This window comes from Phoca vitulina, unplaced genomic scaffold (assembly GCF_004348235.1).
Source record: "Phoca vitulina isolate PV1807 unplaced genomic scaffold, GSC_HSeal_1.0 scaffold22, whole genome shotgun sequence".
Classification (NCBI taxonomy): Eukaryota; Metazoa; Chordata; class Mammalia; order Carnivora; family Phocidae; genus Phoca; species Phoca vitulina.
Window position 1 is genome coordinate 2,479,003 of NW_022589725.1, and position 21,669 is coordinate 2,500,671.

Below are 21,669 nucleotides of genomic sequence, written 5' to 3' on the forward strand. Positions count from 1 at the left end.
CCCTGCCCAAACAGTAGTAAACAAAGAACAGAAGACAACGACAGAATTCAAAAAGAAAAAATGTTAAGGAAACAGGACAGAAACTTAAAGAGGGAAAAGAAAAACCAAAGTCAACAGTCAAAAAGGACAGTGGGAAGAATGTTTGATTTCAAAATTTAAAAGCCCCAAGCTAGGAAGCACCCAAAGACTGAGTACTTCTTAAGTGAAAGGCAATCTCTGTAGAACATGACTCTTAAAGGTATTACCCAGGAAACAGATAAGGCCATTCATGAGATACACGGCTTTTTCCTTCTTCAGGTCCTGGTTACAAGGAAAACAGATTCCACTACTGGAGCGCAAGTTGCAAATCAGTCAGATGGCTGTGGGAAAGGGTTGTCAGTCACGTGTTCTAGGAACACTGGACCTTTGCATGGTGTCAAAACCCAATTATCTGCCACAAAGAGTTTCCATTTCAGGCTTCGAGTTTACTCAGAGGAAGACACTGTGGACATCTGCAGTCATGAACTTTCGAGTGGCAACAGCCCAAACTGGCCAAGTGTCTGTAATCCCCAAAAAACAGGCAGAACTACTGTGAGTTGCTGTCACACTTGAATGTCACAGGACAGGTGTCTCACTCCACGTCCCAATATAATCTCTATAACTTTCTGTACAACTTTACAATGGAACTGTTATTTCAGTGACTAGTTTGATATCAGATTAAACTTTCCAAAAAGTTACACATAATTCAGGTCTAGTTTTTCTACCAGTAAGAGTTCTGCTAAGTTACAAAACCCCATAATCACAGTGTTCAGTTTAAAAAAAATTCAACACACAGTAATCCTATCAATGTTAATCAAAATCAAAATTTCAGAATGCCGTGGCATTTATGTGACCAATCTGAGTTTTAGATACAAACACCAGCTGTTTATCCCATGGACCATTTTGCTAGGCTGAGGCTGTGAAAAACTGAAAGTCGACGTACGACTCTTTTTTTTTTTTTTTTATCGCACAAAGGGATATATGTGGAGGGTACAGAGTGACATTGAACAGATCACGAAGCACAACAGACATTAGTTCTCTCCCTCCCCAGCATCTCCTTCATCTCCCTGGTTTTCCGACGTCCACAGCTGCAAGAGAAAAACAGAGCTCTAATCAAAACAGGGCTCCTAAAATGCACTCAGGGAGGTAGGCCCAGTCTGGACCACCTTATCTCACTTAACTGCTTCAAATTCTTACTGTCTTACTGCAGGCCGCAAGAACTGCGAAGGCCAAAACTTCAGCAGTCATTTACAACCAATTTAACAATTTAGTACATTTAACTCTACTTACAGGGTACAAATCCCCTCAAGTCTTAGGCAATAGTGAATTCTTAGGTCGGTGATAGGAACAAGACTCTACACCCTCCAAAAGCAGTGTTGTAAACCAGCAGTACTTACTGTGAGATTGTCCCTAAGCAACTGCATGATCAGGGTGCTGTCTTTGTAAGACTCTTCATTCAGTGTATCCAATTCAGCAATTGCTTCATCAAAGGCCTACAACAAAGAGCCTTTAGCTGACTGTCACAGGTTCTCTGGAGCTAGTTTAGCCCAATTTTTTTCTGTTAACAAATGAATATACTTTCTTTTCCTGTACAGTACTTTGGGGGAACTGAGGCTATTATTAATGACCTTGTTTGCTAGTTGTTTCAACAAACAGATAATGCATGTTTATAAAGCACCAACCAACAATGACAAAAAATTCCAGTAAGAACCTCACTATATGTGATAAGACAGCAGGTATTACTGTCAACCCAGCACAAATCCACATCATTTTTTAATTGCCAAAGATACTTCTGGTAATCCTTTTCTTTCTTTACTAAAACTCAAAAGGTCTGGATACAAGGAATAAAGGGAAAACGGAAGTTCACAGCACTAAATTTGATTCAATTAAGTGATAGACCTTAGAGAATTCATTTCATGTACTTTTTCCAAAAAAAAAAAAAAAAATTTAAGTAACACTGTGCATGCTGAAAGACTAAAAAATATGTAGAAAAGGCGACTGAATTACTAATAGAAGATAGGAGGTAACCCAGCACACACAATGAAAACCTGGCCTGAGTTCTTTCACACAGCTGTAACTTCAAATCTCAGTACAAGGACTACAATACGTAACAGAGGCCTACAGAGCCCAAAGCTTGACAAGAAACAACACACTACCTTCCCCCTGAATTTTCTACAACCACCCCCAAACCAGTAATTACACAACGAAAACAAAAATCAGCAGGAAGTGTTGAGAAGAAATCAAAAAGTGACAGGTCTGTATTTATGTCACAAAAGATCTACTCCTCTCTCCAGAACATCTTCAGAGAGGTCTAGGACAATCAGTTGTTAAATTCAGGCAATAAAAAGAAGTTATTAAAAAAAAAAACCACCACACACACACAAGCAGTGTTTTACTACAATCAGAAACCCCAGAGGGTCTTTCTCACCGTTTTTGCCAGGCTGCAAGCCTTTTCAGGAGAGTTTAGAATCTCATAGTAGAAGACTGAGAAATTCAGTGCCAGGCCAAGTCGAATTGGGTGTGTAGGCTGCATTTCTTTCTTACTAATTTCAAATGCTTCCTGGTAAGCCTGCTGGGAGTTCGACACAGTGGCTATAAGAAAGATAAGAACATTAAAGGGGAGGTTCTTTCCTAGGTCATCACATGCTGGATTACCATCCAGTTATTTTACCACAGCATGCAAGAATGAGGAGTGATCAAAAAAGGGGTCAGTGTCTCCACCATCTGATTAACAACCATTTCTTACATGTTTATTCTAAGCCAAGTACTACATTAAATGCTTTGGGGGAAAGCAGAAATAATCTTCAACAAAATAGAACATGGGAAACAATATGCTCCAGTGGAAGAATCATGGACTTTAGAGAGTCAACAGACTCAAACTTGAATTCCCAACACTCATTCACTAAATGTGAATCTTGGAATAAGTGAAAACCTCCATGAGCCTTGGTTTCCTCATCAGAAAAATGGGCAGATCCCCACCGGAACTCATAGAATTGTGTAAGGAATAAATGAGACTCTAAAATACTTGGCACATAGTAGGCACTTAATAAAGCAGAGCTGTAGTTCTCACCATCACAAAACGCTTATGTGATAAGGGAAACAAATCACTATTTACTACGGTGGTTTTGTACTATCAGACATTTTGAAGTTTTACTTCTAAAAACACAGATATCGGGGTGCCTGGGTGGCTCAGTCGTTGAGCGTCTGCCTTTGGCTCAGGTCATGATCCCAGGGTCCTAGGATCGAGCCCCACGTTGGACTCCCTGCTCGGCAGGAGGCCTGATTCTCCCTCTCCCATTCCCCCTGCTTGTGTTCCTTCTCTCGCTTTGTCTCTGTCAAATAAATAAAATCTTTAAAAATAAAATAAAATAAAAATAAAATAAAAACAGAGATACCAAATAATCCTCAAGTTTTTTGTTTTTTTTTTTAAGAAAAAGACCTCTTTAGGGGCGCCTGGGTGGCTCAGCTGTTGAGCGTCTGCCTTTGGCTTGGGTCACGATCCCAGGATCTCGGGATCGAGCGCATGGGGCTCCCTGCTCAGTGGCAAGCCTGCTTCTCCCACTCCCCCTGCTTGTGTTCCCTCTCTCGCTGTCTGTCAAATAAACAAATAAAATCTTAAAAAAAAAAGAAAAAGATCTCTTTAAATGCACTACTTCATCACACTTTTAATGTTCCCTGCACTTTCCCCTTAGATACATTAATTTGTCCACCCCCATTACGCTGACCTGCTAACCACAGGTCAGCATAATGCTAATGGTCTTTTAAATTCTCAGTACTGTGATGTTCGTATCTATGGTAAACAAAGCAAAAACTGTTTAAAATTAGTAAGGAGAACTGGCTCCACTATTGATCAAATTTCTTAAAGAAAAAAAAAAAGTTACTTACTTTGTTTATTATCTCCAGATGCCACCTCAGAAAGATATCTAAAATAATCTCCTTTCATTTTCAAGTAGAACACCTTGCTTTCTGGTTGTGTAGCATTGGGAATAAGATATTTGTCCAACAGCTCCTAAAAAATGATTCACATTCTGTTAAGAATCTGGAAATATTATTTACAAGATGTTAAAAACTATGTTTGAGATTCAAGACACACTACCACTTCTAAATAATTTTGAAGATTAAAAAAAAATAATCATTTGCATCCAAAGCTTTTAAGTGGTTTTTAGCCCAGGTCCTAACAGCAGATGCCTGTATTCTTCAGTTAAAAATCACTCTGACCATCCACAAGGGGTTGATTAAAGTATAGCCATACAATGGAATGCCACGTAAGGCCTTAAAAATGATGATGCAGAACTACACCGGTAACATGGAAAGGTTCTCAAAAGAAGTCTGAGTGAAACAAAAAGATCGTAAGTACCACATGAATCCTATTTTAATATTAAAATATGTATGTGTACACGCAAATACATAAGAGAAAACTCTTTAGGGATATTGATCAATATGTTAATAATGATTCTCTATGTGATAGGATTAGAAATGATTTTTACTTTCTGATTTATACTCTTCTGCCTGGTCACCCCCCACCCCCTTTTTTAAAACCATGAACCTGTATTACTTCTGTAATTTAAAAAAAGAAAAAAATCTTTCTTTGGGGAGGAAAAAGGTGATAATAGAGCAAAACTGCCAAAAACTAAGTCGAAAATCAATCAGACCTGGGTAGAAATCCCTCCTCTGCCGTTTACCATCTGTGCCCCTGGACAAAAGATTTAAGCACCCTGAGCCTCAGTTTTCCCGGCTCTACAATGGGGAAGCACAATAGCCACCTTCTAGAGTAGTTATGAGGATAAATGAGCTAGTGTACATAAAGCGCTTAACACGATGCCTGGCACGTAGTAAGCACTCAAAAAGTAGCTAATACTATTATTAATAATAAATTCCTTTAAACATTTATGCTTACAACAAAAGCAGTTCTGAAGGAGTCCAAGCTTCGTATACAGAGCAATATTTTCGAAGAGTTGTTTTAGAATGTGGCATCCTGAAAAACTGGTTAAGAGGCAGTAAGTACCATGCTTTTCTTCACATTCTTTCAGATGCTCTTAAAAGCTGGTCTACATTTCAGGAATTATGGAACTTTCTTGCCCTTGGAATGCATGCCATACTTCATCTGAATACCAGATGTACCTAACAGTCAGGAATTAGTGCACCATTAACAAACCCCCAAATTACCAGCAGGCAACAAATTTAGCCGTGACACTCTTACACCATGAGTCTAACAAGAGCAGCTCAATGCAAAAGCTTAGTTGTAAGGGGACTTAATCAATCAAAGTGAGAAGACGCAAGGGGCAGTAGTCATTTTAATACTCTTTGCAGACAGACAGGGTGTAACTCCTTATGGTTTAGGGAGGAGGAGTACTGCCTGATGGCTGACAAGCTTTGTACTGGTTTTCAAAAGAAAGGTGTCATGGGCAGTAATTCGGAGAGGCAGCCAGCAGGGGAGGAGGTAGATCCACAAGTGTGAATTCCTTTTCCCTTCAAAGCAGCCCTCACCGTTCATTTTTACCTGATTTCACCTGGAAGAAAAAGAAAGTTCCCAGTGGGCTCAGGATGTGAGGGAAAAACAGTATGATCATGATTTGCTCTAGGATACGCACCCCTCCCATCCAACCCCAGACCTTGGCCAGAGCGAAATAGTTACGAATCAATCATCTGACTAAGGCTTATATAAAACCCAGGAGAGGACAATCCCCAAACCATTTTTGATTTGGCTTTGGAACGCAGGCCGAACTGACAGACGTCGCTTACTTTCAGGACCTTACACTGTGCGGACATGACTGGGAGAGGGTGATCGGGAGCTCGGCTTCTTGCTCCCGCCTCCCCAGCTGGAGATGACATCGCGGCTCGGCCACAGAACAGCCTATCTGTGGCTGCACCTACCTGAGAGCCTGCCTATATGCACTCAATTTCTAAAGAAAAGATGGAGGGACGTGGATGCATTGCTCCTGTTTGTCACAGGTCTTTTTGAAGGGAGAGGAAAATACCCCATTCGTGATGAGCAACCTCTGATCAAACAGGAGGTGAGAAAAATCACATCATATGCTTAAAAATCAGTTCCGACTGCAGCTTTCCAGTATATTCAGACACGTTTCTCTCATGAGCAGTTTGAGAGTTTGCATTTGAACGTTACATTAATACTGTTTGGAAATCGCCGTTTGAAACTGAAACCCTGGCCTCTTACCAGAACATCATTGCAGATATCCTGCAGTTCGGCCTCTATCTTCTCCCGGTACTCTTTGCCCATCTGCTGCTTCTTCTCATTCCTCTCGGTTTTCTGCTCAATGCTGGAGATGACGCGCCAGGAAGAGCGGCGGGCGCCCACCACGTTCTTGTAGGCGACGGAGAGCAGATTTCTCTCCTCATTGGAGAGTTCGTGCCCCTGTTCCGTGACGGCCTTCATGGCTGCAGCCATGTCATCATAGCGCTCGGCCTGCTCGGCAAGTTTGGCTTTCTGTACCAGCTCACTTTTATCCATGGTCGTTCCCTAGAACAGGAGCGAGAGAGAGAGAAGGGAGAGAAAGCAAGTGTCAGGCTTCAGGGCCCTGGAAATGCATGTGTGAACCTCCTTCCAACCCGTCTGGCAAGAATCATGTGTAAATATGAAACGTGTAGTTGCAAATGCCCTCCGCCATACTGAACATGAGCACTTACAGGGCTAAGTACCTTGCTAATTGTTTTGCCAATTAATTTTCCCAACAGTCTAAAGGGTAGATATGTTCACAACAATCCCTTCCCCCTTTCGAGGTGAAGAAATGGAGGTTCAGAGAAGGCAAGGGTCGTGCCCGCAACACTGCTAAGAGACCGCAGACTCCAGTCTCTCCGTCCCCACGAGCCTGATCTGCGTCCCCAACACATGCAGGCTGCTGAAGAACTTATTCCTTTAGAAGCTTATGCTAAATACACTTCCTTAACTTCTTTCAGGAATTGTCTGGTTTTGGCCAAATCTGGTTTCCCCCCACAGTATCAGGAAAAACACCTTAAGTCTGAGGATTGCCTCAATCTTAAAGCAAAGACAGGACTTTAAATGTTACATCTGGCAGTGCCCATCAAGCAGTAGGAACCTAAAAAAATAGGAGCCATTTTTGTCTTATCTTCTGCAATTTGCTAACTTGGAGGACACACTGTAGACAAGAGCATAAACTAAAGGCAGGCAGATCTGGCTCTTTCTAGCACCAGCTCTGCTACTTGCAAGTGGAGTATGACCTTGGTCACATCACTTAACCTCTGAGAGCTTCAATTTCCTTACTGGAAAGTAAGAACATTACCTACTCTCCATGGGGCTGCTGTGAGAACAAATGACCTAATCTACGTAAAGGTGCTTTGAGAAGTTTAGAGCATTATGTACAAATTATCAGGCACTAATTTTCTATATGGTATAGGCTGTAAGAGATCGGTGTATTCAAGACACAGCTCCAAACCATAATTGAGTTCATTTAAAATTTTTTCTGAAGTAGACAAAAATTTTAGTGACTTCAGCTTACCAAATCCTCTATACACCGATCAGGAAATACCCCTCAAATTATTCACCTCACCTTAGTCAATTCCCCACTATAATAATAACTATTTAGAGAGAATGCAGTAATTTTTGGATAATATGTAGCTAAAAAATTTTGTTAACCAATAAGTTTTATGCACTGTTAATTTACATTTCGATGTCTCCATCTGTGCCACAGTGTAAAAATACACTACTCTCTTAAAGTATAATACGGTAAATACTACTTTAAATAGTAGCAGAAGTATCAGTATTTTTAGAACAAATTCTTACAGGGGCACCTAGCTGGTTCAGTCAGTAGCGCATGTAACTCTTGATCTTGGGGTCATGAGTTTGAGCCCCATGTTGGGTGTAGAGATTACTTAAAAATAAAATCTTAAAAAAAACCCCACAAAACCCCAAATTCTTTCATTACAGCATACACAGTATCACAATTTAAGACTGAAAACAATAATTTTAAAATAGCAAAAGAAGGGGCGCCTGGGTGGCTCAGTCAGTTAAGTGGCTGCCTTCGGCTCAGGTCATGATCCCAGGGGCCCTGGGATCGAGCCCCGCGTCCGGCTCTCTGCTCAGCGGGGAGCCTGCTTCTCCCTCGCCCTCTGCCAAATAAATATTTAAAAAAAAAAAAATAGCAAAAGAAGTATTACCCTCTCCTCACAAAATGGTTTTGCCTCAAGTCATTTCTGTATTTTCAAGTGAGAAATCCTACAGACAGGGCCCTACCACATGAAACTGTTTTATTAGATGGAGCACAATGGTAAGATCTCCCCCAAATCTAAACAACTGAGAAGGAGTTGGTTCTCTAAGTCCAGGACTCCTATTTTTCTTCCCATGGCTTATTATCTAAGTCATACTCGAGCTGTGTCCTCCATAAGGCTCGCCAATTCTAAGCTTCCACTCAAGTGAAGCAAGTCTCACCTGATCTGCCTGACATCTTCACCCACGTCACTGGAATGAGACTGTAACAGAGATAATAATCCTCACGAAACATTCCACTTGCTCTCCTACATTTCCTGGCAGCCCCCAGGCCCTCAGGATGGGTCACAGGGTGAGTTATGTCATGAAACAGCAGAAATGATGCCATTTCCAGGTGAAAACTGTGAAAAGCCTGTATGTCATTTGCCAGGCTCTCTTCTCTGACATCAGGCGCCTAGAAGGCCATGTGCTCTCGACGGTGGCTAGTGCCTGTAGCCTGAGTCCCTGAGTCACTCTGTTGTACAGAGACTCCTATAGGCTGGCACTGGCCATGGCAGTGTGAAAAAGAAATCTGTTGGGTGAAGTCACTGAGATGTTGGTGCTATTTGTTGTCACAACACAGCCTAGTCTACTCTGATAAAAGTACATCAAAAGCGACGCCTGGGGCGCCTGGGTGGCTCAGTTTATGATCCCAAGGTCCTGGGATCGAGCCCCGCATCAGGCTCCCTGCTCAGTGGGAAGCCTACTTCTCCCTCTCCCTTTCCCCCTGCTTGTGTTCCCTCTCTTGCTGTCTCTGTCAAATAAATAAATAAAATCTTTAAAAAAAAAAAAAAAAAAAAAGGGACGCCTGGGTGGCTCAGTTGGTTAAGCGCCTGCCTTCGGCTCAGGTCATGATCCCAGGGTCCTGGGATTGAGTCCTGCATCGGGCTCCTTGCTCAGCGGGGAGCCTACTGCTCCCCCTGCTTGTGCGCATTCTCTCTCTGACAAATAAATAAAATCTTAAAAAAAAAAAGTACATCAAAAGGACACCATTCTGCGGCTTCAAATTACATACTTTCTCAGTTTATGTCTAACTTTCTTGACCGCAAAGCCTTTCAATCAGGATACAACCTCCATCAGCAAATAATCCTACTTCTTTGTTCCTCAAAGTGAGAAGAAGACAGAAGTTAACTTTTAAACAACTTCAGAAATGTCCAGTCTGCAGACAAATTCAAAGTTAGCAGTCATTCAGTAGCCCACTCCAAAGTTCATCAAACAGCACCTGCACAACTATACCAGGAAAGATTCCAATTAATAAAGTACTGGCCAAAAGCCAATTCAGAGCTAAGCCATCCCATGCAGCATTATAAAAGAGTAATAGAGAAATACAAAAGATCAACACTGCTAAAGATGCCATGAAACTCTTTGGCCTTACCAGGCCCCCCAATAAGCTCCTCTCCCAAACATCGAAAGTTAAATCACACCTCTCTGGAGAATCCTGACTACTCCTTGGGAGCTCCCAAAGGTACATGCCCTATTTCTCTCAAAATCAAATGTGGCCTGTTTGGGGAGCCAACTATTTTAAGATTCTTCAGGATCACTGGAAGAGCCCTTGGACATTGAGAGCCATCATGATATGGTAAGACCAAATGCATGCTTAAAAAATGTATCCATCTGTTTAAAAAAATTTAATTCCACACACACACACACACACACACACACACCCAACTACAACAAACAAAATCCACAGCTAAATGTCCTGATGCCTACTGCTTACATAACTTTTGACTTATATAACACGGATTTTGAAGCAGCTAGACCAATTTCAACAGGAAATGGGTTACACAACACCCAGCAGTTTGGAGGAAGGCAGGAGACAAGGGAGATCTGGAATTCTTCCTAGTTCTACATCTGCACTAAGCCTCCCATTCACCCTCTCCCTAGATCCACTACCTGCAGTCCCCTTCATGTCTTTATGATCAGACCCATTCTTAAAACCTTGATCGAGTCACTTCCTGCTCAAAATTCTTTAAAGTTCCCTCCTGCTGATATAGCCAGATTCCCTCCTGTCATTGAAGATTTTCCAACTTATCTTCCTCGACTTTTGCCAAAACATGCCTTCCATACAATTTGTGCTTCTGCCAAACTGGTTTTCTTACAGAGTCTGCTTTTGTGTCTCCTTGTCTTTGCTCACCAAGCCACTCCGTCTTTTCCCATTTACTCAGCATACAAAATTCTTCACAGCATGGCTCAAGTGCCATCCCCTTCATGAAGCCTTTCTTAAGCTGCTAAGCTGGAGATGTCTCATATGATAGCCACCAGCCACATGGAGCTAGTGTCACATGTGGAAATTGTGATATACTCTCAACAAAGCATTTCATCTATACCTCTCTTAATGTCCTATCACATTTCTCCAGTACTAAAATTATTTGTATATATCTTGAAGTCCCTCGCCACACCATCAACTCTTTCGGGCAGATCTCCCACAGTGCCTTGCACATAATTAGTATGAACAAGCATCTGCTGAATGAATGAACAGATCCCCACATGAAAGAATAAAACTGCAAATTTGGCAGAGTTTTCTCTCTGCTCAAATAATTCAAAGCACCTATTCTTTACAAGCACATTAAATCCTCATGTGTTATATTCCTGCACCCTACTTCAAAATTACTCAGTCAAAGACGCAGCACAGGGAATGTTGTTAGTGGTACTGTAACAGCGTTGTACAGTGACGGATGGTGGCTACATTTGGGTGAGCACAGAATTAACACATCGACTTGTCGAATCACTATCTCGTACACCCAAAACTAATGTGCCATTGCGTATCGACTATACTTCAATTAAAAAAAAAAGAAGAAAAACAAAGTGACTCTTAGTCCTGCCGTCACCCTCACTCAGTCACTTTGAATGACTCTCTTTTGGGCAGCTCCATCTAAACTCTGCCTGGCCTTCGAAGTCCTTCATGATTTTGGCTCTTCCATACCTGTCAGGCTTTATCATTGGCCACACTCCAGAATGCTCTCCTATTTATTTCCTGCTATGCAAACTCTATCCATCCAACTGGCTAAAAAGTCTTCCATGGTTACCCCAGCCCCCAACTGAGGTACCAGCCTGTGAATCCAAGCACACCTGTAGCCTATCACACCGTCCAGGGCCTACACTACATACGTTTGCTGGTACAGATGAGGAGTAGTGTCCTTTTACAAGCAGTTCCACGTGTTTATGTCCTCAAAGGAAAGCTTCACATTTGTTTCTCATTTAAGGTCTCACACTGTGCCAAGCACAAAACTAATGCTCAAATAAATAGCTGTAATTTTTTTTTTTAAGATTATTTATTTGAGAGAGAGAGAGAGAGAAGGTGAGAGAGAGAGCACAAGCTGGAGGGAGTGGGAGAGGGAGAAGTAGACTCCCCGCCGAGCAGGGAGCCCAATGAGGGGCTCGATCCCAAGACCCTGGGATCATGACCTGAGCCAAAGGCAGACGCTTAACCGACTGAGCCACCCAGGCGCCCCTGTAAATTTTTTCAACAAGTCAGTACTGAGAGAGCAGAAAGAACCCAGGGCAGCTGTATGCGGGAGAGCAGAAAGGCAGCACGACTAGGTCTAAGAGAGGGATGTGTACTACAAAGCCATGTGCACTTGTTCAACGTCAGCCTTCCAATCTGTACACTGGAGATACAGCACCCTCCTCAGAAGACGTGCTGTGAAGAGGAGATGCAGGGAATTAAAGGAAATCTTTTCTAAAAATGCATCGTGCAAACCAAATCAAAGTACTGTTGTTCATCTCACAGGACCTACACATCACTGTTTCAGACCACAGTGTGAGCTTGGATTCTTATTTATTTATTTATTTATTTATTTATTTATTTTTAATATTTTTTATTTATTTATTCGACAGAGAGAGACACAGCGAGGGAGGGAACACAAGCAGGGGGAGTGGGAGAGGGAGAAGCAGGCTCCCCACAGAGCAGGGAGCCCGATGTGGGAGTCGATCCCAGGACCCTGGGATCATGACCTGAGCCTAAGGCAGTCGCTTAACCGACTGAGCCACCCAGGCACCCGGATTCTTATTTATTTAACATACAACCCATGAGAAGGAAAGCAAGTCTAGATTCATCTCCTACAGGAAGTGAATATGTTACAGTGTTAACGTTAACATTCCTAGATAAGACTCCACCCTTCAATAGCCTCAAAACGGACACAGGTGAACTGCAACACTTTTATCCAACAGTTCCTAATTGAATTTTCTTGAACTGAATGCTAAGAAGTGATGGTTTATAATCAGGACCTACTTTTCTTCTAAGACTTTCAATCAATGTCCTACACCAAGAAAAACCTCAGCAAGAGAGCCTTTATTTGCCTCCTAAAAAACCTTAAAAGACTGCAGTTTCACCATCAGGCCTGATACTAATAGCACAAAGACACCAGAGCAAACTTCTCCTTGTGCTGGGCACAGATCTGGGCAACAGAGAGATGCCTCCGAACAGTTCTCAAGCACAGCCACAGGATGATGATGGGTGTCTATCTGTTCTAAGCCACTGGATGCAGCACTTTAGAGGAATGGGAAGCATGTGCTGGTTAAAACAGCAATGCTTAGTGAAAAACTGGAAACAATCTAAATATCTAACAGGGGAGAGGTTAAGAAAAGGGACGGCTGGTCCAAGACTATGTGGTTGTCAAAAGAAGAGATTTAATGTCATAGATCTGGTTAAAGAGATACATATAATAGGAATAAGGAGAAAAAGATGTGCAAAAGTATTTTATTTTCGTAAAACACCCCTAAAAAGAATATTATGAAAAATAATTCTAAGGGTGCCCATGAAATAACAGGATTTCCTTCAAATACATGAAACCTCAAATCTGACAGTAAATGCTGAAATAAGAGTATCTATGAACCAATCAAGGTCCTCTGTTTCAAAATTCTTTGCCTAAGGGATTTCTCTTATCCAGGTTCAGGATACTCAGAGGCCATCTCCCAGGGGCCAGAAGCAGACATCCAAGTATAAGAGGGTAAAAATAAAAATACAAATGACTACCCACTGTTAAACCGTATTTTTTTTTAAAAAGCAGCCTTGCAAAGGAATAAATAAATAAATAAATAAATAAAAGCAGCCTTGCAAAGGAAGAGAATGACCTTGTGAAATGTGACCTTTAGAAGTACTGAACTTTCAGCTATGTTTTGTTTTCAAAAAAAGAGGCTCAATTTTTTTTTTTTAAAGTAGGTTCCACACCCAATGTGGGGCTTGAACTCACAACCCTGAGATTAAAAGTTGCATGCTCTACTGACAGAGCCAGCCAGGTGCCCCATGCTCAATTCCGAAATACTGAGCTTTAATTGAATTTGATAATTTCCTAGAAATTTAAAATTATGGATTCCATTGTCTATCATGTGTGAGGATTACTAAACCTCTATTATGAAACACAGGAATGGAATTTGTTTCTAGGAAAGCCCTACATACTACAAATCTCAGCTTCTAAAGAGAAATCAGGCGATTTTTAGAGTAACTTCTCTGAACCTCAGTTTCCTTAAATGTTAAAAGGAAACATTAGCAGCTTTCAAGGATGTACAAAAAAATGGCTAGATGATGCTGGTCAGAGTAAAGGCTCAGTAGGTACATTCTTACTCTTTTTGTTTTGGTTTGGATTTTTTTTGGGGGGGGAGGTGACAGAGGGAGAGAATCTCAAGCAGACTCCACGCTCAGTACGTGGAGCCCAACGCAGGGCTGGATCTCACGACCCTGAGATCATGACCTGAACCGAAATCAAGAGTAGGACACCCAAATGACTGAGCCATCTAGACACTCCAACACATTCTTACTCTTATGCTATTTCATAAAAATGTAGTGCATATAATTTAATGTGTGTTGAAACCACTGTAATGAAAACACTACCAGTATGTCCAGGAACTTTTCTCAAAATTCACAAGAAATACAATTAGAACAGCATGGTGCTCGCCTCTGAGAGCTTACACTCCCCGGGTAGGAACAGAAGATGGCACATATTTAAGGGTTATAAAGCTTCTTGAAGAAGCAACCAGCTAGAATTAGAGGGAAGAGGTTTGGTTTAAAAGTGGCTGGGTCCTCACTGGTTTTCTGGGCTGGAGAGGTTCTGCCAGGAGAGAAAAAGGATACTCCAGGGCGCCTGGGTGGCTCAGTCGTTAAGCGTCTGCCTTCGGCTCAGGTCATGATCCCGGGGTCCCGGGATCGAGTCCCACATCGGGCTCCCTGCTCAGCGGGAAGCCTGCTTCTCCCTCTCCCACTCCCCTTGTGTTCCTGCTCTCGCTGTGTCTCTCTCTGTCAAATAAATAAAATCTTTAAAAAAAAAAAAAAAAAAGGATACTCCAGGTAGGTACAAAAAACACCAATGTATGAATAAAGAGCACATTATGTTTTTCTAGATGAAACTGAGGAAATCAAAGGCCAAAGCAGATAAAGAGATGAGCAGAGTTATGAATCTGGAGAGAAAACTGACAGGAGCATCTTAAAAATCTGGACTCACAAGCTTCCATGGGGTAAGGAACTGACAGTAAATTCTGACTAGCGTTCACAGTCGTACCATTCCAGACAGAGCACCCACAGCACCACAAGGCCAGAGTTACAGTTCCGGAGTCACTCTGCTAAGGGAAAAACAGATGCCAAGCTACAGCAGGAGGGACTTGAGAAAGTCAGTGGGGCCGGGTGGTTAGGGGGTGTTACCCAGAAAAAGTGAAGTACTCCTAGCTCTTATTCACTGAAAAACACCCACTCTAAAAATGTCTCTGTGCCATTCTACACACAAATTTCACAGTCCTGTCATAAACTGAACTCCATTCAAACATTTGCCAGCTCTCTGTTAGAAAATTAAACACAGCATGTCCTAAGTACAAAATCATTAGCACTGATGTCCAGCAAACACAGAATTGTGGAGGGAAACTTCACTTCCACTTCAAAATCTCTTCCCTCTTCCATATCAGTTGTTCAGTATCACTGTTAATTATGTCCAATTAGCCAAAATTAAACTTTAAAAAATGGAGGTATTGAATGACATGCCCAAGGTCACGCACTGTGAATCAACAGCAGACAGGACAATAAATTAACCTCTTGGCGTTAGGTGATCAATCCTAGACAATCTGCTAATTCTGATCCATAAACACAGCTCCATTGGTCAATTCTGTGAATAGGGTTCAAAAGCTTTGAGCCCACCAACATAATGGACTGACCCAGCCCAATTTACCAGTACCATACACCAACGCCATAGGTTACCTGACCTCTGTTTTCTCATGCATAAAATAGGCAAATCTATTTAATATGGCTCTTGGAAAGAGTAACTTAGTTCATGATGCAAAATACTTAAGTCTCTACACACTGTAAGCACTCAAATGGCAGCCACACAAAATTCTAACGAACGTGGTCAGCCAGGGAAGGGACACTACCTACAACACCTCATTTCTTTTAAATCCAGATGGATTTCTTTAAAGACTTTCACAAGAAAGGCACATGTTAACTTACCTATGCCTATTTCTAAAGTAGCACTTAGCATAGTTTACTGTAAATGTCTTTACTGACTCCCACACTGGACTGTGAGCTTAAGGGAGGAACCCAGACTTTTATCTCTGGGTACACAACGTGTGGCACAATGCGTGCCATGCTGAGTATGACTATTTGATCACTTGGTGCACTTTTTAAAAGAAGTGCACAAGGCTGTTATTTCCTATGTGGACAGAGGTAAGTAGACCACACCTGACCTATAAAGTACAGACTATATTTATCCTCTGCCTTAGTCTACTTTAGAATAGAGCCACCCCAGCTCCAATCAGGAAACAACACTATGCTTTTTGACTTATATTTCTTAGCTACCAATTTTTATATTTATAGATTCAAACTGAGTTTCAACAAGCCCTTGGAGTACTTTCTGTCCATCTCCTCTTTTCCCAAAAGTCCATACCAGCTAACTGATTCAGTAAACATAACAAAAATACCCATCATTTATAGTTTACCCAAATGTGTAAAGCACTAGGGCTTTATTATCAATTCATTTAATCCTAAACATTCTATGAGGTAGGTGCCACTGTTCCCTTTTATAGATGCCTAGAGTAACTTGCCCAGGGTCACACGGTAAAATGGGTACACGCCTTTCCTCTGTGTGGCACTAACGCCTAACAATCAACTATGATTCTCACTGCATACTTTTGGAAAAGACAGAATGGACAATTTTTCAAAAAAACCATACAGAATTATCACAGCGAGGTTTCAGGGATTGGCCTTAATTTATCTAGCTTTAAAAATCAAACTTAAGTTAAAAACAGCACATGCCAAAAGCTCAACAGACTATCAAACAAGCTTTAAGGTGAGGTTTGTGGGCAAACAGTAACAATGGCCAGGACTCGTATCTACTTTATTGTCACCTCTGTCCAGGTCAAGGCCATTCAGAAATAACTTTTTACTGCTGGGTCTCTTAGGGAAAACAATGAAATAAAACTAACAGGAAGAAACTTACATAAGTGAGGACTGGCCATATTAAAAAAAAAAAAAGTCCTCTCTCTAACCTACAGTCTGCTGGGAATGACTTGTTCTCTTGAGGCCATCAATCAATCTCATCTCATTATAAGTACATATTAGAAACACATAACTATGCCTATATTAGAAGATCTTTTAGCCCAGAAAGCAGTAAGCTTTCTTACTTGGCTTTTAGCACATGTATCCCAAAATAGAAAGTACTTTAGTCTCTTTTTCCTCCCTAAGTATTCCCCTTAGAAAAATTCCCTTAGAATCCAGCTCCAACTGTTAAGTTTCTCCCCCATGACATACAGATGACTGCCAGAACCATACTCGTGTGGAGACCAAGATGGTTGTAATGCTTAAAAATTGCTTTTATCCAATGAATTTCTTGCCCTCTTGCTAGTGTGAATTGTCTGTCACCTCTCCCTAGAAAAATGTAGGAACCAAGGAACGAAAGTCCCTTTACAAGTCAATCTTAGTTCATTCTGGGGTATCCTTATTCCTTAAAGGAAAATTGCCCAGTTCGGTGCCTCCGAAAGAACAGGAAGCCAAATACGACATAATTCACTATTATAATTTACTATTTCCTCATCTCTTCCTCCCCGACAAAATATGGAAAATCTAAAAATCTATAGAAAAAGTAGTATGATAAACCAAAATTAGTGATGGGAGTCCTGACCAAATTCTGTTAGATGAAGAACCAAGTCTTAGATAAATCAGCATGGCACAAAGTAACTGATGAACTGTCTCCCTAGTATGAAGAAAAGGCTAGAAGCACTGGGTTTTTCACAAGCTTGCTTCCTGATGCACACCAGCAGTATCATCCCCACAGGCCAGAAGGAATATAGTCCCTCCAATAAATTACACATGTATCTTCAAAAATAGCTAAAATTCCTGTCCAAACACATTCAATAGGATACATGTAAAGAAAAATTAAGGACTAAATGGTGTTCACATGAAACATGCTCCACCACTGGACACTTATCATTAAAGCCAGACTGCCTGGGGTTGATTCCTGGCTCCAGTACTTACTTACCTTGTGCTGTGTGGGTGTGTGTGTGTGTACCCCGGGGAAAATTATTTAACTCTTCTGTGCCTCAGTTGCCTCATCTGTAAAATGGGGCTAACAATACTTACCTACCATTGGTTGTTATGAAGGCTTCGTTAGCATGTGTAAAGGGCTTAGAACAAAGCCTGGCACATAGTAGGCAATGTGATACTATTATTATTATAGACTATTTGCCCTGATGCTACCTCATCAGTTGCTGAATAAATCACATACAGATAGATTCTATGTGTCTATGCCATATAGCAATATCCTGTATCTAGTCTCTATGTATATTCACGGATATGGTCAAATAATATTTATTAAACACCTACTATATCCCAAATGCTTATTTTGATTATTGAGTTTATCACAAGAACACAACAAAGGCTATTACCATTTGCACTGTACAGATGAGAAAACAGGCTCAGAAAGACTGGAGATGCTGTACACAAAATAAAGTTCTACAATAACATATCAATTTTTGAAAGCAACACGTATACAAAGCAGGGATGGGTCTCATCAGAATGCAGCTGGAGAAAAAAAGAAAGCCATTAATAGTGAATTCTGTGATTCAAAAAACAAAACCAAAAGCTTGTACTTAACAGTTTACAGTTTGTAAAAAGGCCCCAAGACAACTCTGGAGATAGAGAAACTAAGAACCAGAGATTAAGTAACGTACTGAATATCCCACAGTTAGAAAATGCTGCAGGCAAGACCTGAATCAAATTTATCTGACTCCAGGTCCAGTGCTCTTTGTTTCTGTATCCACAGCCAAATGAGCAAAAGGCACTTTTCGCAGTGGCTCAAATCTCTGGAGACTCTGCCTCCGGAACTAGCATCATGGGATTTGCTCAGCCTGGTTTTATGGAGGCTGCCTCCCTGATCTATAGAGCTCCAATTCTAAAATGGCTTCAACATAACACAAGCACTGCATGATGGGAAATGTACAGAAGATTATAGGGTAGGAGCCATACTCCAGGGGCTGACAGTCCAGAAATATTTGCTCCTGATGAATGAGGATATTCAATCTAAAAACTAGGCGTGTGGTCTAGGCCAAATTACCTCATTTCTCATAAAGACTTCATCTGTAATATGGGTGAATGGTTTCTTATCTCACTGAAAAGAGAGGCTAGGAAGATCATTCAGCAGTTGCTACTGGATTATTACTCTTCCATTTGGAAGACCACACCTAAAATTCTAAGTTGGGTCTAGTAAAACTAAGAGGTTTTACCCTCACCCTCCTGTATGCTTCTAAGGAAAGAGATCCAAGAAAAATGAGGGCTCAGACAACTCCTGAGAAATGGGGTACACTGGAAGCAGTCAAGAAGAAATCACTAAGAATCAAACATTATTTATACATACACATTTCCAAAGAGAAAATGCAAAAAGCTGAGTAGCCACGTGTCCAGTTCTATAAACTGCCTATATGTGTGGTTTCGTATGAACAATTGAGACACAGTGAGAAATGCAGAAAATTTTCATATTCTTGAAAGTGCTTCATCTTTCTTTTTGGATCCTGTGGCCACCTGATTTTGTATGTTCCTAACATCATCCTGCCAAATCCGGTCTCCCACATACAGCAAGTAAAATCAGAGTCTGATGCTTATCTGGCCTTACCAAAAAGAAAAGAAGTGAAGACAAGGACAAGAGACATGCATTTTTACGGAAAGGTTGGCAAATTGTCTTACCAATACTGCCACCTTTGAAAGCCCCATTACATGCATTCTCCATTTGCAATAGACAAAGATGTACTCAATCCTCTGAAGAAAAGGGGCCCAAATCAATCCTATCCCTTCCCTACCACCAGAGAGGCCACCAGGCAAATTTCAGTCCTAAAAACGTGGTAACACACAGTATGGGGGAATTTGGGGTGAGGACAAAAGACTCTGGCATTAAATGACGGTAAATACCGTGGGAAAACACTCCCGATTTTCAGTCTCCGATCTTTTTTTTCCTGGAGATCGGGCCTGACTCAGTAATCGGTTCCAACAAATGCCTTTTCTTGACTCAACCCTCAACCTTGTGCTTCTCAGGAAATCTCGGGTCCTGCTAGGCTCCCAAACCAGCGAACGATGATGAAATGGCTTTACTGCAAAGTGGGAGGGGGGGGTTTTCCCTCTGCTCTCTCCCAAGGTTAAACCCCTTACCCATCCAGAGGGGGTCAACAGAGGCCCTGGGGCTCGAAAACTCGCCCGTATTTGGTTAAATTTTAATTTTTGGAAACCAGAAAGCAAGGAGCAGGGGTGACAGGGCTTAAAGGGTCGGTTTTCGCCGCCCGAGGAGCAGGGAGGGGTCGCGCGGGCATCGAAGGTAGGTGGGGAGGGAGGGTCGGGGGTCCGCGGCTCAAGGTCCCTTCCGACCCCGTACGGAGCCGCACCCCGCCTGCAGGGCAGGGCCGCAGGCGGCGAGGGCTGCCTGGGCCTTTCCGAGAGCTAAGGGGCCCGGCCCCGGAAACAGGGAGGGGCCGCGGCCAGGCCGGGCCCGCGCCACAGACGGCCGCGCGGGGCCGGGGAAGCTGCGCGCCACCACCTCCCGGGGCCCACCCGCGGGTCGCCCGCGTCGCCACGGCAGTCGCCGCCGGGGGGGGGGGGGGGCTTCGCGCTTGGGCCCCCAGGGGCCCCGGGCGGACCCTGCGCCGCACTCACCGGGGGAGGGCAACAGGAGGCAAAGACGCTTGTGAGCGAAGCTCCGAGCGCGGTGACCGCTTCCTTCCCAAGCCCACTCCTCAGGCGGCAGCGGCGGCGGCTGCAGTAGCGACGGCGGCAGCAGCTACCCCGGCTCCGGAATCGGCGGCGGCGGTGGCGGCAGCTCCACTTCCGCTCCGGTCACCACTTCCGCTCCGGCCCGAGCCCCGCCCCGCCCCTGCGCCGGCTCCTCATTGGGCGAGCGGGGCACGGGGTTGCCCCGGCCGCCCGAGAGGGGCGCTGGCGGAGGGAGGAGGAAGCAGCGCGGAGACCCGGACGCCGCGGACCGGGAGCGAGGAGGGGGCGGACTGAGGGGGACGGAAATGGAGGCGGGGGACGGAAAGAGGCAGTGGGAGAAGAGGGGGCGGAGCTGGGGGGTAATGTGTGGGAACCGGGGGTACTGGGCGAAGCGAGGGCTTGGGCGGGCCCGAGCCCCCGGTGCTGCGCTCCTTCCTTGGGCTCGAACCCGGCAGGGCCAGGCCCACAGACGCCGGGGTCATCGGTTCCCTCCCCACCCAAAAAGGAATCGCCACCGGTTCGGAAGCTGAGGTCAATCCCCTTTGGCTGTGTGGTTTGGGAATACTGGACCTAGGGAAGGACAGAAATTGCTCATGCCTCAATTTTCGCTTAATCTTCCGTCAGCCCTTCGAGGCACTCATCATTTTCTCCTTTTGTGGACAGGACAGGCCACGTGAAGTGCCAGGAATCGAACCGGCCAAGTCTTTTGTTTTGTTTTGTTTTTGAAGCCCGTGTCTCCGATCTCTTCGTTGAGACACGCCCTTCCCAAGGCTCCTAGGGGAAGCTTAAGGAGAAGAAACCGACCTTTACAGCCCCCCACTCAGTTCTCCAGAATGTCTCTCACCTCCTCTCCCTCCCTTTCATTCATTCTTGGAACAAATATTTATGGAGCAGGCTTTGTACTTAGTGCTGGAGACACAGCAAGCACAAGGCTGCTGGGCCCTGCTGTCCTGGAGTTGACAGTCTGGTAGGAGAAAGAACAAAGTAAGTAGGCCTTTGTCATCTCTCCTTTACCCTTACTTAGCTGAATGATAGACTTCTAACTCATCACCCTACCCTCAGCCCTGCCCCCATCAACTCTTTAAAAAATGCCATTCTTATCTTCCCGTTCTTGCTTAAATCCTTTGGTGGTTACTCAGACCTGGAAGACAAGTGATAAGCTCCTTGAGTGTGACCGTGTCGAGGTTCCCCAGAAGCCGCCCTTAACCTTCCGCCTTTCCCTGCTCTTTCCCCTCCATCATAAAACCCCATTTCAATTGGATGA

The 21,669-nt window shown here is 43.2% G+C and overlaps 1 protein-coding gene across 1 annotated transcript; it reads right to left on the reverse strand.

Annotated features, from left to right (window-relative positions):
- Nucleotides 1-981: 981 nt before the first annotated feature.
- On the reverse strand, nt 982-20,539 carry YWHAB (tyrosine 3-monooxygenase/tryptophan 5-monooxygenase activation protein beta). Its single transcript, XM_032419563.1, has 6 exons — nt 20,349-20,539; nt 6,194-6,496; nt 3,904-4,027; nt 2,447-2,610; nt 1,416-1,511; nt 982-1,106 (listed from the first exon to the last, which is right to left on the reverse strand). Exons 2-6 carry the CDS (start codon nt 6,485-6,487, stop codon nt 1,050-1,052), a joined length of 735 nt encoding a protein of 244 aa, XP_032275454.1. The 5' UTR covers nt 6,488-6,496; nt 20,349-20,539; the 3' UTR covers nt 982-1,049.
- Nucleotides 20,540-21,669: the final 1,130 nt, after the last annotated feature.

Coding starts and splice junctions, on each gene's coding strand:
- YWHAB (XM_032419563.1), bottom strand. CDS start 6,487: ATGGATAAAAGTGAGCTGGTACAGAAAGCCAAACTTGCCGAGCAGGCC. Junction 4,028..6,193: donor ATATCTGCAATGATGTTCTG/GTAAGAGGCCAG, acceptor ATCATTTTTTAG/GAGCTGTTGGACAAATATCT. Junction 1,512..2,446: donor CTTGCAGCCTGGCAAAAACG/GTGAGAAAGACC, acceptor TCTTTGTTGTAG/GCCTTTGATGAAGCAATTGC.